Source organism: Larus michahellis, chromosome 2 (genome assembly GCF_964199755.1).
Source record: "Larus michahellis chromosome 2, bLarMic1.1, whole genome shotgun sequence".
Lineage (NCBI taxonomy): Eukaryota > Metazoa > Chordata > Aves > Charadriiformes > Laridae > Larus > Larus michahellis.
In genome coordinates, this window is record NC_133897.1 from 91,431,927 (window position 1) to 91,451,865 (window position 19,939).

The 19,939-nt window shown below is 38.3% G+C and overlaps 1 protein-coding gene across 6 annotated transcripts in view; it reads right to left on the reverse strand.

Moving 5' to 3' along the window:
• MARCHF6 (membrane associated ring-CH-type finger 6) overlaps nucleotides 1-17,877 on the reverse strand; it is a 55,929-nt gene extending 38,052 nt beyond the window's left edge. For 2 of the 6 annotated variants that reach the window (XM_074576200.1, XM_074576198.1), the window contains exons 1-4: nucleotides 17,749-17,796; nucleotides 12,989-13,088; nucleotides 12,053-12,126; nucleotides 2,788-2,931 (exon numbers count right to left, since the gene is read on the reverse strand). In XM_074576200.1, coding sequence (XP_074432301.1) covers nucleotides 2,788-2,931; nucleotides 12,053-12,126; nucleotides 12,989-13,088; nucleotides 17,749-17,767 — 337 coding nt within the window. In that variant the 5' untranslated portion in view covers nucleotides 17,768-17,796. Of the gene's footprint in view, nucleotides 1-2,787; nucleotides 2,932-12,052; nucleotides 12,127-12,988; nucleotides 13,089-16,807; nucleotides 16,851-17,748 lie in introns of those variants that run through there. The other 4 variants (XM_074576197.1, XM_074576196.1, XM_074576199.1 and 1 more) reach the window with 3 other exon arrangements.
• Nucleotides 17,878-19,939: the final 2,062 nt, after the last annotated feature.

Consider the following 19,939-nt stretch of genomic DNA (forward strand, 5'->3'; position numbering starts at 1 on the left):
CCAGTGTAAGAAAACTCACTGTGAGATTTTATGGATGAGGGAGGGGACTTTATTACACAAAATCTCTAAGCAAACTAATCTCCAAGCAAGCTGTTTTTCCTCACAGATTTCACTTGCCCACTCATACAAGCACTAAAACACATACGCCCAAGGGGTCTGGACAGGATCACTTGTGGACAACACTCAAGACAAAGCACACCAGCTAGTAAATCCTTATCTTATCTCTTGGATTATTCTTGATTGGCATTTATGAACTGATTTTAGACTTGCCTTTCATACTCTTACTGAGGCGATGCCATTTGGAATCTTTGCCCCGTTGTTTTTCATCCCTCTTGAGTGAGGCAAAATTCACAGTTCTCCTCTTTTCCTTATCTATCTTGTAACTCCTTCTTGACACCTTATTTTTAGTCTGTTTGTTTTCCCTCCTGATTTGAATGAAATTACATATACGGTGCTCTTTGGCAAACAGCAAATACTCCTTTTAGCCCTTCTTCTGCTGGTTCTTCTGGTGCTCACATATGCAACTCCATTTATACTTTACTCATTCCAATTTAAGTAGTTCTATTATACATCTCTACCATTTTAACCTCTACACAATTACATGAAACATGTATACAACCATTCTTTTCAGCTATATTGGTGTTTTATAGATAAAGGAGGCACTTCAGACAACCCAACTCCCACTCTAGCACTTCCTACTGATTAGTGTACACATTCACTTTACTCAGTGGGTACACACCTATTTCTTACCCCGTGTACTGCATAGGTACCTTGGCTATTTCACTCTAGGAACCGTGCAACTAAATATAAATATCACAAAGAATAAAACCACTTTAGATTCAATTGGCCCAATTAATCCTACTTCTCTGAACAGATCATAGCAAATTGTATAACTGGCTTTTTTCATCCACTAACATAAATATGCTTTGTGCTAACAGAATAGCAACAGCCTGCTGGGATGAGGCTGAGGGTATGCACAGACAGATAAATTCCTTTTACTCAACCATATAAGATGGGTATGCAGTAAAGTGAAGTTGCCAAAAATGAATGTAGAATTTATCCCACAACGGGATAACTGCATGACTAGCACGTTAATCTGGAACACAGATTTGTTCAACCATGCATCTCCTTTGGTATGTTTGACAAGTGTTTTATGCTGCACCTTTTTCTTCCTGACATAAAATAACAAGACGACTTCTTGTGAAGCCATCAACACACCATTATGTGAGCCATATGACAGAAACAGGGAAGGCAAAAGATTACATTAATATTTAAATATTACAGAAAATTAAAGATTACATTAAAAGCATTTAATGTAAGAAAACAAGACCTACACAAAATTACATCCACAAGCCAGATCCTGACAAATTTCAAAAGTAAATGGATTTTTCAGAGTTTGTTAAGACTGAATGTCCCTGTCATGTTGGACACCTTCCTTTGTAAATATGTTACCCTTCACGGTACATTAATTCGTAAAGGAATCCACAAATAGGGGTACACGTGCAATCTTATGAGATAGAAATTAAGACAAAGTAAAAAAAAACAAACAGTCACTTGTAAATCAAAATCAGAAGTCAGTTATATTGGCTTAGTAAATGCGTACTAAAACCCTGAAAGGACATTTGTAAAAAAAACCAACCAACCAATCAAGTCTTATGTAAGTAAATTGTAGGTGGTGACTTCTGGTAACATTTCAGTATTACTGAAGAGCTAGCATCAAGTTTTCAGACAGTTATGAAACATAACTACCTTAATTAATCTATTGAATATGATTTTACTGTCCTTCAGAAGTTTTAGTAAGAAAAGTATACAACATTTGCATTTTGAAAGACAACGGTAGAAAACCAAGACTCATCTAAAAATCCAAGGAAGAAATTTGCAATATTTTTTTAGTTTTAATGCAGCGCAGTTGGTAAATCTTGTTTACTCCATGCCCAGAAAAGCTCTTTTTCTTGCACAGGAAGGACAGACTGCAGAAACGGGATCACTCTTTTATAGCTAATGCCAGTATTGTGCTATTCTCAAACTAAGCCAGTGCCAGCTACAAATAAAAGCACAGAACATATTGAGAAACTGTCTAGGGAGATGCATTTACTAGCTCCCTGCTCTTTTATTCAAGGCATATATTACTCTTTGTAAAAAGATGCACTTCCAATCATTTCCTTGACTGAACACTATATACCTTTTGCCTTTTTTCCTCTTCTCTATATTTTTAGCTTGCTGAAACAATCGTTCTCTTTCCATTAGTATTTGAAAAGTGAATTTCAAACTGAACACTACAGTAATTTAAGCGTGCTCTCTTTTTCTGTTAAATTCTTTTACTACTTTGTTTAAGATTTTTTAAGAGGAGTTTTACTAATCAATTTAAGTACATCTGTAAAGGAATTTCACTTTTCATACTAAAAAAAGCCTGCCCCTTCATTTATGGATGGTTAGAAAAACTAGGACAATTCTTCTATCCTAATATTAATAAATGGTATCAAATAAAAACTTCCATGTAGATTTTAAAGAAGATGATTGAAAAGAAGCCCTTTGTTGGAATAAGAAGTTCAAAATCCCTTTTATGCATTTACTTCTATCTCTTAACACCTTCCTGCATTGCACTACTGGCTTAAGAGTCAAATAGCTAGAACTTCTGAGTGAAAAATCAGTGAAATAATGTCTCTGAAATTATGATTATTTTTTTTTTTAAAAATAAACCAACCGTGGTCTCACAAAACTTTGTTGCAGGAGGTGACATATTTTCCTGCATATAAGATTATTACAGTACAAAAAATTAATACTTACATGCAGTAAGAGGTACTACTCCCAACCATGCAAAGGCCACAAGTGTATAATGAAACCAGTATCGTATTGCTGTGCCAATACTCGTAACCAGTCCGGCAAAGATGTCTTGGATTGGAAGCCGTGAAGGCATATCTGGGGAATAAACTGTGTAGAAAAGGCACTTATGAAACAGTTCTTCCTTTAAAGAAGCATTTATGTAAAAGTCTTGCCAACTACAAAATGTTTGCTTTTGGCAGAAGCTTACTAAAAGAATAAGCATATTTTATAGATTCCCAAGAGATGACCCCAAACAAATAAAAAAACCAACTTAACGATGCATTTGTTACATTGTGTACTGAGTGGAATGAGAAAATTAATAAACTCCATGCTAGTTTTTGACTCAGAGAAGTTTTCTTAATAGCTTTATTTATCAATTGTAAATTCCGATTATATCAAAATAAGCTCAAGCCTGCAAGAAAAATCAGATTCTAAGTTCAGTAGCCCTCCCACTCAGCACTACCTCAAAGACACCCCTGTCTGTTATTTATAAACCTAGTTCAAGAAAGAAGAGCAATTAGCAACTTTGCATACTGTCAATTTGCTTGTGCTAGATAAGTGAGATTCCACTTGCTATCCAAGAGCACACACACATACAAAAATCAGCAAAATGAAAGCACTACAGAGACAGGAAATCTGAAGGGAATTGATTAAGTAACTACAAACATTGAAATTTACACAGAATGACTTTTACTTTCAACAGATACCTATTTCATACCATGCAAGATTTCTTTTAAGGTCACTGCTATTATAGAACATAATGCAAATCTCTCAGCCCGTATAAACATTTTCATAATAGTAAATTTTCTTGACTTTTTAAATTCAACACCTATATATTACATAAACCCATCCCTACTCAAAAGCCAAGAAAAACAGTGACAGGGCTTCTTCTTTTGCAAACAGTTAGAAAACATCTATCTCTAACAATTTCATTATATTCAGTTAGCTTCTACGTGCTTATACGGATGCCAACAAGTGGTAATGCACAGTATCAATAACAGATTTGAATAAATAAGATAAACTACAGTTAGGAATTGCACAAAGACATTGCTGCCTGGATATTTAACAGTTATGTTAGAAACAGCTGAGCTTGAAGACTTTAACACATTTAGTTAATGGGCTATTTTTTAAAACATCACATACTTTTAACTACACAATGAAACTCAATTTTTATAAGTACTAGTGAAAAGACTTCTCCCCTCTCATTGAAAATCCTTTGACTTAGAAGTCTGAGAAATACCGCTTCATGCCATCTACCTGCATCCCCTCCTTTTCTCTAATAAAGATCGCTGCTACCTTCACCTACATTCCTAATCATCCATTTACTAATCTCAGAGAGGAAGCCTCTACAGGATTAAAACCCTCTTCTTTACTCTCCAGGTATACTTCCCGAAGTTTCTGTATTGTAAAGAGAACTTAAGAACACAGAAAAGCAGCATCAACATGAAGAAGTAGCCAAAGAATGTGGAGAGTTTGGTGCATTTCAACATGCGGATTACATTTGACAAAGTAACAAAAAAACAGTAACCATAAGACAAATAGCAACTGGTTTTAAATTTCAAAGGTTCTTAGTTGTCAGGTATCTGGCAAGGAACTGGAATTTGTAGAAAAAAAAAAAGGACTAAAAATAACACTAGGGAAGTTTAGCTGAAAGAACATAGAGCAGTAAATTGAAAGCAGAACACTAATGTATTTTGACTGTCTACCAATTTATGGTGTTCTTATTACAGAAACAGATTTAGTATACAATTTGTAAGTACCGTAGAAAACGCCAATTGAAGATTTACTAATGATCTCTCCGCTCACACTGAACAAACATTCTGGAAAATTATCAGAGGAGAGCAGCAGACATTTGTTAAGAGTGCTAAAAGAATACCTACCTAGAGTATATGTGTTACACATTTATGGTATCAGTCAGACATAACTGAACTCAGCAGATACTTTGAGGCTTATTATTCTTATTTACAAAAAAATTTATTTTGATCATCAGTTTGGAATTGCAACAGAGGCTACAAGAAAAATCATTAAAGCAAAGTTAATGTTTATTTGTTAGGGGGAAGTTGGGAGGGTTAAAGTTTTTGAAAAAAATGCATCTTTCAGAATCACTGAACACTTACACGAAGCATTGCAAAAAAGGATGCCCATCCTAACTTGGTAAAGCTGAAGTGGTTATCAATGTTAGCACCTCTACATACTCATTTTCCTAAAGGCTTCAGGATTACAGCTGAGCATTCAAATAAATGCACAAGATAGCTACTACTCACAGAAGACAAGCTACATCCTCTAAATTTTAACAATTTGGCGATTTTTGATGATTTCAGGAGCTGGGGGTGGGGGAAGACTGCTGTTTTTCCTCTGCTTTGCCACACCTCAAAACATAAAGCTGCTATCACTAGAAGCTTTATACCATGATGATAAGATAAAGCCCTTCTCTGTCCTACAACATTTGGGTAGGTGAAATGTAAAAATTCCTAGCATGACAGGAACCCCTGGTGTGCAAGCACACTGCAACACTGAAGCTTGCTGCCAGTGATTTTCATAGCTAATCCCCCCATTTGTGCCTGTCCTCTACTGCCATTTTCTCTCCATGTTCCACCCCCTTTTATCCACTCCCCACTACCACTGTGAGGCCTGAGACTTTGACCCCTGCCACCGCACTGCACATCCTCTTCATTTCCTTAGGCACCCTTGTCCTCCTCTTCCTTCCTCCATCCCTAACTCCCATTCTAGTAAACTTTCCCAACTCAATTTCCTGCATTATTTACCACAGTTCCTCCAAATAAAAATCTCCTTACTAGAGGCCAATTAAAGCAACAGTTTTTTGGTTTTTTTCCTATTACAGCATGAAATTCAAACAGACTTTGGCTGAGCATAAGTGAGCTTTCATACCTTTAGTTCAACTTTGAGCTGTCCAGGCCATAGGAAAACTACTAGAAAGCTTTTTGGATACTCAAGTCACACCTGTGCAGTGTAATTGCTATTTTACTTGTGAATACTAGATTTGGGTGGGTTGGGTTTTTTTGTTTGGCTGGGTGGTGGGTTTTTGTTCCACCCTCCCTACCCCCTCCACCCTCCTTTGGGCCTAACTTTTTCAGGAACACAAATATTAATTCTGTTTCTCCAAAGCAGACAGCTCAGGACAAAAATCTCCTATTACACTGACACAAATAAGGCAGGAAAAACACAAGGCTGTCTTTAGAAATTTTCCTTCTCCTAGAAAAACTAAGGAAGAAAGCAGACAACAGTAATTAGTAGTTTTCAGGGAAACAGTTTGTCAACAGATTTCAGGTGACAAAAAAATCCAGAACAGGACAATGGAAAAAAAAAGTTCCCAGTGCTCTAGGTTCCAAAGTGATACCTTTAAGTTTATTACAGGAAGCTTTCTCATCGTTCCCATTTCCTCAGAGGCTATTTAGTACAAACATCACATCACTGTACTTTGACAAATACAACAGGGACAATCTGCTGAACCTGAATGCTACAATTCCCACCAAACTTACAAAGAAATAAAACAAACTAACACTTTCAATTTAACCTCTCTCTCCCAATCTTTTCAAAGTACCAAAACTTAATCCAGATGAAAACTATACTGCCCGCAGTCTCCCTTGCACGGGGACACGAGCAATATTAAGCCATAACTTGGGCAGTAAAGAAAGAAGCTCTCATCAGAGCGGTATCTGAGCAGTAACAGGGGCTTTTTGAACACCCCCACGTTCTGTTATGATAACATAAGATGTAATGATAATTATAAATATTAGCAAACCTGGACAGTTTCAGACTTCACTTTTGTTGCTTGTATTAAAAAAAGAAAAAACAAGAAAAAAAGGAGGAGCAACATCAGGAGCACAGGCACTCTGCAGTTATAAATGCCAGCTGCACAACAGAAAAAAAGGACCAATACAGAGAGAACATCAGGCTCTTCCTCCTCCCGAAATTCTCTTGCTCCTCTTTCCTGTCCAACACCGGCAGTAGAATCCCTGTACAAATCCACCTCCACAACCAATCATCAGCAATATGTAACTGGTCCCAGAGCAATGGTCCAAGACTTTCCCTGTCTCCTAAGAGCTTACTACCAATGAATGAGAATAGGTGCAGGTTTAAATATGTTTATATCCTGCATTTATGGCTAGTTCCGCCACAAGGTAAAAAGTGGACACTTTCTGAAGCATGCAAACATTTATAGATTTATGTCAGATACATGATCATTATGAACTAGTATAAAATACAAAGAAAGTTATCCACAGTTTTCATGTTACTGGCCAGTAACATTTTGAAAATGCAAATCTCCCCCCTAGAAAGAAATGAAGATCCTATATTATTTTCCCAGTTTATATTATACCAACAGATTTCACGCCTCCCACAAGTCCATTCCTATAATGCATCATCTTACTTTTCAGTGAGGGAAGCAGAACTGCAGAAAGACACTAGAAAAGCAACAGCGTTCTGACACATGCTGTGTCAAAAAATCCCTACCACTATTTATTATGAAGGCTCAAACTTTTTTTTAATAGTCTTATTTTTCTCGACAGCTGTCACAATGTAACTGTGTCCTATTTCATTTCTCACTCTTTCCCCATCCAAGTCAGCCTATTTATTTGCCCATAACCTAAACAGGTGCATGCCTACTGTGGAAGAAAGCAAACTGTTTTTCCTTGATTAGGTAAAACTGTCATTTCGCCTACTTCACAGAATCTCCACGCTTACAGTCCTCTTATCGATAGATTTTATATTTATTATTACACTTGCAAGCCCTGTATACGCCACCTCAATCATCCTTGTGCACCGACCATGAAATAAGACTATATGACTCATTAGTAAAAAGCATGTGTTTTATAGCTTATGGGCTAAAGCACTGGTTTGGTAAAACACAGGTTGCCAGCTGTTCTTTAGGTTGGACTAGATGATCTGCAAAAGACCCTCCCAATCCACACCATTCTATGTTTTACACTCACAGACATACAGACTTTGCTCCAGACTGCTAAGGTAAAATGAGAAAAAGACACCACCCTTTCTCATGCAAGCCACACAAATATACGAAACAAAAATATATGAAATGACACGCACACATATCTCAACTGCATGTTTACCCCACACCCTGGAGCTGGCAGCAGAGATGTTGAATTCTGTGCCAGCATGCAGTATTTTGTTCCAGAAGTTTATGTTTTTCCAAACTATACTTTGTAGAAATGCTGAGGCTGTGAACTACTGTGTTAAAGTTTGTCAAAATGAACAGGTAAAAAAATCAGCCCATTATATCCTTCAATAAAACCTTAATTACTTCGAATGATGAGCCCAACAAAATGGGTCACTCAGTATAATTACATTTTGTACAAAACGAAAGATCCAAAAGTTTGGAACTTAATAAATTAAGTGTTATTACAAACATGCAATTACTAAGCAATGGTTTTTGCAAAAGTTACTTAAAAATATGAATATATAATTTAATATTTTACAATTACGTCAGTGATACTTATTTTTCTTTGCCTTAAAATCTATGAACCATGAACTCTTTCACATTAAGCTAAACATGCTAGTCGCATTCAGAAGGTTTTAAGAAAAAAAAAAAGTATCAAGGTTTATGGATTAATTAAAAAACCCCTAAGCTTAGGTATTTAATGTTGAGAATCTCGGTGTGCTATAGGATATCTTAGGAGCTCAATCAATCCAAATGATTCACAGGAACAAGTAGTTCCTGATCCAACAAACTTTCCTATTAACAGTTACAAAGGTGGCAAGCAACAAGAAAGAGGAAGAACAGTAAGAAACCACAACCACAACAATACAAACAGTGAGGTCCAAGCACATGCAAGCCTTGAATTAGTAACTTTGCGAGCATAAATCAAAAGCTTATTTCAGGTAATAATTTATAAACTGAAGAACATCCTACCCACACGGCTTCCTTCTGTTTTACAGACTTTGTATTAACTAAGCTTGTGACGTTGTATCAACCACTTACCAGCAATACAGCTGCTTAGGAAGCAGAGGAATGAACCCATCCCAACCTCCAGCCAAAGATCAGGTTAGTCTACTTCCATATTTGTATTTTTGAAAATATTTATGTTAATGTTAGCTTCTACAGAAAAGAGAAGATTTGAAAACTATCTTCTCATGGGAAATAGAGAGTCACCATCTTTCATGGGTCAGTGCTTATGAATGTTTAGTGCGACATCAAGAAAAGTCCATCCTAGCACATGACAAAGGAAAGTGCATGTGTGGGAAGGAAAAGAATATAGAGTAGTTGCTCTTTAAAAACTCAGAAAGAAAACATACAAGTTAAAAATGAACAAGCACCCTGACATAATTAAGAAAAAAGTCCAAAGCTACTTTTTCAATATTTGCATTAATTCATGCATTAATTCAATAGCTGCATTAATTTCTGCAGCTGAAGAACTGCAGAAAATTAATGAATTTTAAAACATACAAAATCTAGCTTCAAAGTGTGCATTTGAAAAATTGAGTCATTTGCCTATGTGACTAAACATTTTTAGAGAATGATTCAATTATTCAAAAGAAAAATCAGTTCCTCTGTACACCTGCCAAGATGCAAGTTGAATCTTCTACTCTTTTATTCCTTCCAAACAGTAACTAACCTAGTAGTTCAGGTGCTAAAGAAGTCACAGGATGTTACAGAACTTAAAGATAATAAAGGACTTAGAGAATATACGCACTAGGAATATTTTATGGATACTCTATACACAAAAAGTTATATTAGCAAAAGAGCATTTTTGACAGAATGAAAGCAACAGCCTTAACAAGCAAACCAAGCTAAACTAAAAGAGGAGTTGCTGGTATTACCGTACTATTATTCTCAAGTTAGTGCCTGTCTTTTGAAGGACAGATACTAATTATGTAAATGCATTTATTTGACCACATCCTGTGGTGAGTTAACTTATCTTAAAGTGCTTTAAACCTGGCATGGTCATAGGCCAGATCCAACTTTGTTTTAGATGACTGGCGTATACATCAATCCCACCTCTGCCATATCATTGTCTCCCCAACACCTGTGACTTTTTCCCACAAGCAGATCCAGCATCCACATTATCTTCCAAATAAAGAGGGATGAGAGAAACTAAGGAAACCATAACTGCAGGAGTGTTGGGTGCGAGGGAAAAACGAAGACAGGCTGGGTAGAGGGCTGGAGGAACCTGTGCTAGGTACCTGACATATGCTACCACCGTGTGCAGCCTCGTAGGGAAAAAACCCCCAAAACCATGCTGTGCAATGTGGAAAGCCAAGAAGAAAACATTATCAGCTGAGGGTGCTCAGTCTGGGGAGTGGCCAGTGTGTGACAGGAGGATAAGCAGATCTTTGCTAGAGGCTGAACGTGGAGGAAGTACCCTATTACATGGGGGAGAAAGACATTTACTTGCTACTAATTTCAAGGCTCTTACGACAAATGGTAACTTAAACCACAGTAACTCCATTATGTTTTCTCACGTGTTTGTAATCTGCAACTACATTACAAGCTGTGCTGGTAACACCTATGTCAGTCAGGGATTAAACTTCTGCAGGAACCCCTCTGTTCCTGGGGTTGAATAAGGGCGGTGAATAAGCTCTCTAGTATCAACAGTAACACACTTATAAAGTGTGATTTATTTAGAACTTCTCATCCTCTTTTTTCTATAGCCTAAGGAAAACACTATACACTTTTGTCTTTTTTTTCCCCCCAAAAAAAAACAAACTAGAAAGTCTGCTATCTTTTTAACAACTAGTAAACCACTGAAATGCAGTTTTATGGTCTTGCACACTAAATTCTGCAGAGGACCTAGTAGCATTACGCAATTTTGAAAGTGGCTAATTAGCTTGTAGGGAGCTCCAGAATTGGGGATCACTCTTAATTTGCAAAGCTTCCAAATAGAATGTAATGCCTTTATAAAAAGGTTTAACAAATAAAACCTGCAAGCAGATGACATCTCTCATATTTCTTATACAGGTCTCTGTAGCATTTAAAAAAAAAATAACATGAAAGCATTGCTACGATCAACATAAAATATGTTGTTCCCCTCACAGTTGTAAGAGTTAACATTGCACATTTCACTGCTGATCATCTAAAAAAATGGCCTAATGTGTTTAATTAATTGTTGGAAGAAATGGAAAATTCTGAGGTTCAATATACAGAAGGAAGGTGAATTACAGGATTTTTGGAACAGAAAATACATGAACTAAACCATCTGGCTCCTTAGCCTCAGTTTTCGCTACCAATGTACAAAACTAGTAAAAAAAACAAAAAACAAAAAACAAAAAAGGTGAAAGGGTAGTAGGAGATGGGATGAGCGGTCTGTCCTTCTAACTGGGACCAGCTAACTTGAAACGGAGCTTTGATTTTTATCGCACCACACACCTAAAAGTCAAACCTCATTATCTTTCCCAACTCAAGACAGCTTCTACAGTGCAGATAGTTGTCTGCTTAAAAAAAAAAAAATTACATATCTGCACCATGAAGAACCGAGCTGTGAAGAATTAATCAGCAAAAACAAATTTAATGAGAAAAATACTTAGCACAAGAACCACTTTACCTGTTCAACAGGCAATACGTTGGCAACAGCAATAATAAATAATGAGCCTAGCCTGTCACCAAGCCGAAGGACCTCACTTATTTCTACTACTATTGGTTAAAATGTAATTAAGAATCCTCTGGGAACTATATAAAAATACAGTCATTCTTCAACACAAGTTGCCTAACTCAGTTGAGTCTAACATAAAAGGAGATGTAATACTTGGTAGTTACTGTATCTTGACTGAAATGCAAGTGGAATAATTATAATTTGCATTATCTGCCAAGATCATTTGAATCGAAACTGACAGTAGTCACGTGGTAGCGGTGCAGGTGGATAGTTCAAAGGTAACTGAAAACTGATTTTCAAATTCAGATTTTGCTGTGGTTTCACCTTAACATTCAGACTTCCGAACACCCAAATTCACCAATGAAGCTGAAATCATGCCATACACGTAACACTGTTAACAAAAGAACGGGACCGAGGCAGTCAGAAAAGGTATAGAATAACACTTCTTTTATGGCTCACGTAAGATTATGAAAGAACCAGATTATCCATTTTTAAGCAATTCACACAGTCTGCAATAATATGCATAAGAACTGCAATTCTAACAAGAATACAGAAATTAAAACAAGTATGGATCTATCGTGCTGAATGAAAAAGTAATCACTTCATACATACCAACAGAACAAAAGAAAAATTCTGAAAAGATAGGAGCAGTAAAACATACTTACTTGGTGTGAAAGCAAATCTGTGCTTACATAATTCACAGTATTCTTTTCTGCTGTGTTTAAGCCACTGAACTAAGCTGCAATAAAAAGTGATCATATTAATACACAGTATTACACCTCTCCACCTTATCCCTCCATTACAGAAAAAACACCAATTCTCTGTTTTCAAACATAAATCAGGGTATCGGTACTATCAAGCAGGACTTAAATTAGCATGTTTATTAAGTCCATTTAGGCCATCAAGTAAGTTTCAAAGAGTAAAAAAGGTAAGCTGACTGTGAGTAACAGCGACTCTTCAATTACATCACTTACATTACTGATAAATTACATTCTCTGAGTACATTATTGAAAAGGCTAATAATAATAACTCAAAGCACAGATCCCAAGATGGACACCTACTAGTGACCCCAATCCTTACAAATATTTCAAGATACGACACATATATGCACACGGCTAAGATTCAGACTCTTCTATTTGTGAAAGAATATCTATTAAAATACCATCAAAAGGTATGCATGCTATAGACCAGAATTAGTTTTCACTTTAGCATTTCCCTGATCAAACATACACCTCAAAATGACAAAAAAGTACTGGGGTATTTTTATTTCTTGCTATGAGGTTACATATTCTTTTTATTCACAACTATAAGTGGGCAGAAAAAAAACCCAATATACTGATTTTTCTGCTTAGTTTTCATAAAGCTGACATACAAACAGAACTGTAGTCCTGAATACAAACAATTATCAATACTTCCTTTTCATATATAATTACTAAACTGTAATGAGCCATCATGTAAAAAACCATCAAAACCCCTAATGCATTTCCACTGAAAATTGGATTTTCTTACTACTTACTCGTATTATTTTTAGAAACATGCTAATGTGTTTTATTAAAAAAAAATATTAAAAAAATTAAAACCCCCATAAACACAGAACTCACCATTCCTGATGAATAAATTTAATACTGCCAGTACACACACATGGATGATACAGGGGTTTCTCAGGAGTTCCTTCAGACCGACAGACTCTGCATATATCTGCTGACAACGACATAAAGCTTATTACACTACTGTTTAAAGAACTCAAATTTACAAGACAAATTGTACAATTAAATTCCAGAAAGCTTGCCATGTAGCAAAATGAAGCCAGAATAAATTGAAAGAGCATGAAAGAGAGATTTCATCTGATGCAAGACATGAAGACAGAGAGATCACCAGAAAAAGCAACAAGAATGTTATCTGCCTGATCACATTATAAAACCCCCAAACCATGTCTTATTATGTTTTTAAGATTTCTAGGAAATAGACACAGTAAAACTACATGCAGAGGTGCTCTTTGACTAAATAAGTTATCACTAAAATAACATATAGATTGTTAAGGATAATCTTCCTGGAATTGGAGACTTTGAAATGAAAAAATTCCATCTGAGTTTTGAACAAGTTAAAAGCAAGGCTGAGCAGAAGAGATTTACTAATGTTTACTTAAACACACCATTTGCTATTCTTGAATCTAACATGGATGTTCGTTCGTGCTCTACATGAAAGGGAAAAAACCCTATCATAACAAACAAATAGGTATTTTCCGAGTTTGCTACCTGAGCTGAATACGGCCATCCATTTAGCAGTCTACAGTCCAGTCACAAGAGGAAAGACATTTTCTATTTGTTATTTCATAGTTTCAATATCAACAATATTTCAATAGATCCTGCACCTTCCGTATTGTCTTTTTTTTTGATAGTTTCTTAGAACTAAAGACTGCAAGATGCTTGTGGGCAAAGAAGTGAGTGTAAACCTCTCCCTCTAAAGAAGAGATGCCTACTTTAATACCATTCAGTTACCCACAGCATTTAAACACACAATGAAGTATAAATAAAAATCAAGCATTTTATTTGCTTATTGACAGATGAATGGTATCTTCCCTTTATTCCTCCTCCTACTTCTATTAAGTAAATGAACATAAAATGTCCATTTTTATAGAAGATTTAAGTTTTGGATTTTCTCTTTTGTTAGTTATTTCTCTATCAACCGCCACTCAGCAAACCTGCAAGAGCGTAACAGATACGCATCAGAGATCTTTGTTAGAAAAATACCAACGGGTGTAAGGATACTGAAAACATGCAATTTCAAGTCTGAATCACCCATCCTCTTTCTTGGTTGAAATCTCCAAAAGTTAATGTTTTTCTACAAAGAGTTCTAAAAGGTACCAAACATTAAAATATTAATGTTTTTCTATAAAGAGGTCACAAAATGACCATATCCATAGTTCACATGGTCTTAGAACAATTTTAACACATAAAGCATAAGAATTTAAGTGATTACAAAGAAAAAGAAATAATCTTCTATCTATAAGAGATTTGAATTCACTCGTGTAGGCCAAAAACCTAGAATTAACAGAAACATGTATTAAATACCACAACAATGACGCTACAGAGAGACATAAAGAGAACTTCCATCACAGCCATATCAAGCAACGATGTATCGCTGCAAACACCGAGCACCCCTGGTTTCTCTGCCAATGAGAATGACCAGAACCGCTACTTCATCTCACAAATGATTCTTTTATCACAGAGAGTATTTCCCGATGGCTGCACAGGACAGGTCTCTTCAACTGACAGGCAGGTTCTACCCACTAGCTGTGGCATTCCCACCGTCCTGCAGCATTCGTTCAAACACACCTATTTCATTACAGTAAGCTGGCAACTTGGTACACTGGATCAGCCTCAGAAAGCGTCAGACAAGCACTAAAGCCAGCACGTGAAACGGCTGCTTTAAGAATACTCTCCGGCACCAAAGACAGCAAGTTAAAAAAGCACACTGTTCTCTGAAAGACCCCCATAGCCCTCCGAACCCACTCATTAAGGGGCCATTGGATTTCACAGCAGATTGTCCACTTGTTCTCGAGACTGTTGGGAGAAAGCATAATTTGCTTTACTGAAAGCAAATAGATTCTTTGTTTGGAAAAGGATTTCCTCTGTTAGCTTACTAAAATAACTCAAGTCTAAATATTATTTTTTTCAAAGGCTATGAGAACTTCTAGACACCCTTGTTTTATAAATCCAAATAAACATATACAAGAGTAACAACCTAGACTGTTAAGAAGTAGACAGCTTCAAATCAATAAACCCCGCTAAGGGTCAATATGTAAAGCTATGCACTTTATGACCTACTGTCATCTTCAGAGGTAATGTCATTGTGTAATAGATGCTATTTTTCTACTTGCACGCACACTTTGCATCCTATTCATCATGCATATGTTTTGGAAAGCGTGACCTTGGGTAATACAGTTCTTTTTTGTTCCCCTGGAGAATTATTCTCTGCCTATCACCTCTCTAACTAGATGTTCATCACCGTAATATCCAAAAGTGAAGATTACGTTATGGTATCTGTTTTTTTCAGGTGCTACAGAGATGCAACTCTCACACTCATTCCAAGGAGAAGAAGCTGCCACTTCAGTCTGATCGTTATTACCCTAAACTGCCTCTCTTACCTGAGCTTTCACCATTCAGTTAAGTTTTCTAGCTCCACAATACAATTCAGTCAAGGACAAAACCCAACAAGAACACAATGGCCATAATATTGTTAATGGGCTACCAATAGTTAGGAAAGCCCATGTGACACTTTGTAGCAGAAATTCAGGCACACAGTACTATTAGAGCACGCACTTCCTCTTCCTTAAGGCACTAACGCAGTCTTTGCTGCTGCTAGCGTTCAAAGCTTTCTAACCTTGGGAAGTCTCTTCAGCATTCTGGCAAGCGTTGTGCAATTCTAATAGTGGGAACTGAAGTTTGAAACTGTAGAAGAAGTTGTAACATTCTAGGGGTATTTATGGAAAGTGAGCATATAGACCTTCATCCTACTACTCAGAGCTTTCGAGGGTAACATTGATAAGACTACAATATAATATCTAAGGCTACATGTGGTTTTGTGTGTGTTTATGTATCTATTTAAACAGAAAAGTCCAAATTCCAAATGTAGAGTTTAACATGAAGGTTTAGTTAAAGGAGACAACACCTTAAGACGTAACTAACAGCCCCCTCTTCTTTCTCTTCCTGGTCTCTCTGTCCACCAAGTTAAGCCCTGTAAAAGCAGGTATGATCAAAGACTACCACTGTTGACAGCCTGTAACAAATTATCAACTATGCTGTTTGAATTAAATCCACTGAGATGGATTTACCAGCTACTAGAGTGGTGGGAACTCAGCTGCTCTTTTCTGATTATCCACTTCACAGTTTGCTACAATCCAGATTTTTCTGGGCAACCAGAGGCCAAGCAATCAAAGTTTGACATTGTTAATTTCATCAGTATAAGTAACTGTTGGGTCTACAGAGGCACGACAGATTGGCAGCAAGCAGTTTTAAAGGTAGTTAGATTAAAAAAAAAAAGTTTGCTAAACCATCTGTTCTCACAAGTACTAAAGACGTCTACAGCACAACCCAACGGACATTTCTACAAAGGTGCTGTCTTATTTCATCTGGTGTTTCATGTTCTTCCAGCTTTTTTCTTTTTAATACTCTCAAGCCGGAAAGTCAAGTGCCTTTAGATAAAAAAGCTACATTCGAAATTATGCCAAAGTAACAAAAGCCAAGACACAAAACACTTCCCTTGGAACTGCCTTGCTACTGCAACATATATTTGTAGTTATTGCTTAAGATGACAAACAAAGCTCAAATACTGCAAGAAACATAGCACAACACACATCCTTTATTTATTTTGGTTCACGCTATAATATGATGTCCTGGTTTATGAAAGCTCTACATTACCAGCTTGAGCTACGTAGTTCCTCAACATTATCTGAGCAGAGCGAAAGTGCTGATTAAACATATCCACATTTGGCCTCCAGTAAAGCAATACTCTTAAGAAAAGGAAACTACACATTAAAAAAACATGACTATGATCTCTTTAACAGCTTCTTTTTTAAAAATGAGGTAAGTTACTATGTATTAGAGAGATGGAAGAGACGGAGAAACGTGCCAGTTCCTGCATCGCTTTACCATTTCAATCTTCCAAATAGATTTTTTTACAGCGTATGTAACAAAGCCAACCTTGCCAAAGAAGCACCAGCAGATAAAGCTGCTATTATTATTATTATACCGCTGAAAGTGGAAATTTAAGACTCGCTAAGTTGCGGGAGTGGATATTACACGACCTACTCCGGGCGGCCCCTTCCTCGCGGCCCCTTCCTCTGTGCAAGCCCCCCGCCTTCCGCCTGCCCCGCCGGGATCCCCCTCCGCAAAACCCCTACCTCGCCCCCGAACCCCCTGCAGCAAAGCCCCAGCCGGAGAAGGTGCCAGCCGGCGGAGGCTCCGACGGGCCCCCCTGGCGAAGGCCAGCCCCGGCACCGGCCAGCCCCGCGCCAGGGTGTCCCCACAGCGCCGCCCTCCCCTCCCCCACCCCACCCCACCCCCGGCTCCCAACGGCCGCCGTTATGTAAGGGGCACCGCCTGCGCACCGGTCCCACCGCTCCCCCCGCACCTCCCGCCGTGGCGGACGGGCCCGGCGGAGACGGAGGAGGAGGGGCCCGGGCACCTGCAACCCCGGTAAGGCAAAGCCCCTCCGGGCGTAAACAGCCCCCGCCCAGCCCAACCGGCTACCGGGCAGCGCGTCGCCCCCAACACCCGCCTCTCCCCTCCCCCTGGCAGGCAGCGCGGGCAGAGGCGCCGCCGGCCCCGGGTCGCGGAGGCGGGCGGCGGGAGCGCGGTACCTTCCTCGGCGGTCTCCATCTTGTCGGGCTGACGCAGCGCCGGGCGAGCGGGTGGTGTGACCGCGGGGGGCGGGGCCGCGCGGCCCGGCGGCGCCGGCACCCTAGAGACCGCACCAGAGAGGCGGCGGGGAGAGAGCGCCGCTCCCGCCGCGGGCGCCCCCTGGCGGAGCGGAGGGGACCGGAGCCCACGGGGTTTCTGGTGGCCCTAGAAACAGCCCTCCTCCTCCTCTTTTTATTCTTCCTCTTCCTTCTCCTCCTCCTTTTCTTCTTCATTCTCCTTCTCCTCCTCCTTTTCTTCCTTCGCCTCCTCCTTTTTCTTCTCCTCCTTCTCCTCCTCCTTCTCCTCCTCAGGGGGCAGTCATTACTGTCCTCTCCTTCAAATCCCACCTCTCTCCTTCCCGAGCCTGACCTTTCCAACAGAACTAATAAACTCTTCGGTAAAACACCAGAAAAAAGAAATCTCTTTTCAGCTTAATCATTTGTGTGTTGGGGTCTCTCTGGCATAAGTAGTGGAGGCAGCGTAGGTTGAAACTTTGTACTCTGCCCGCTGCGCAGAAAGTTCTCAGGTGGTCTCTGGCGAGCGGGCATGAATCTTATTAAGGAAGAAAACAGAAGTTCATTGTAATAAGGGTAAACAGAAATTCTATCTTGATGAAACGCACGTGTGCATTATGTTAGTTTTCCATTGTGGCAGCTATCTCAACCCCCTCTAGTCGATCAATGAGGTGTAGCAGCTTTCAGCTCTCTTTGACATATGACCCTTTGTCTCCAACCAGTCATTAAATCCCCTGCATTAAGGCTCGGGCCATGGCGTCAGCGGTAGAGTGGGTGGTAGTTCAAGTCTGGATTAAAAGTGCAGAGGTGGCGCGTGCCCAGGGTACAGTTTTATAACTCTTTTTTTCCTCAACTTTAACTACGTTAGTACCTTCAAGATGACCTTCTTCAAGCACCAGAGCTGCTTGTGGAATACATGATACTGGCCTGCGTGAGGAAAAAAAAAATGCAGGGAAATGTGAAGGCGTGGTGTGGCTCTCCAGAGGCTGTATATTTACAGTAAAGTGCTGCAATAAAACACGTGGGCTACGATATCACATTCAGCTCTCCTGTGTCCTCCCTCTCAGAAAGGCAAGGTGAAAAAACTCACGCTTAGAACTTAAAAAAAAAAAAACAGTTTATTTTAAAAGCAAGCTCACTTTCTAATTGACAAATTATCCTGGCGTATTAACAAAGTGCCAGCACAGACTGAGGATATGAGAAATGCCAGTATATTCAATTTGTCTGAACAAGGAAAAATTGATGAAAAAAACCATGAAAAAAACAAGACATGGCACTTCAATTTCCAAGTATATTTGTAATTACCACTGTTTATTTCCCAAACATGTAACCATTGTTGTTACTCTGTTGTGATAAATATAAATTAAATGTCATGTAAAAAGTCTCTAAATTATCATTCACATTAAAAAGGCCATTGCATGATTAATGTGTATAATTCTCCAATTTCAGTCTTTCATGGTAGACTTTTTAAATTAGATGAAAGCTTTTGAAATAAGTCGCAATATGTTACCAGTGAATAATTTCATTCCTGTCTGTATCAATCTATTCAGCCATTTAAATTATCTATCAAGCCCTACATGTATACCATCTTCTCAGCATTTAGACAGAATTAATGCCAAAATTTTGTTTCTGTGCAGTGTTTTAGTATGGGCTACAAAATAGCTTACAGGTAAACCTGAGTTGAAGGCAGCCAGAAAAGAAAAAAAAAATAAATATTTTAAGTTAAATTAAATCTCTCTCTTTCAGCCTTCTTGGTGTTTTTGGTGAACGTATTATTAGTCCTCATCTATTTGGTAATAGGTGCTCTTCACCTAAGAAATACCCACAGCTTAAGTTGTTTTTAATTTTCAGTACAGAGGAGAATGTTAGGAGATTGTTATTCATTTCTGACTGTCATCAAGTTCACAGGCACTGAACAAACATACTGGGAAAAAAAACTTCTGCTCCAAATAAGTTATTACCTGGATAACAGAGGAAATATGGAAATTTTTCAGGTGGAAACCAAAGACAGAAATAGATGTACCTCCAAATCACTGAAGGTCATGGCAAAAGGAAGGGCATATTTAGAGCCGGTGTGAGGATCAGAAAAAAGACAAGATTCTTTTGAACATGGTTTTATTTTGGGAAAATATTTTGG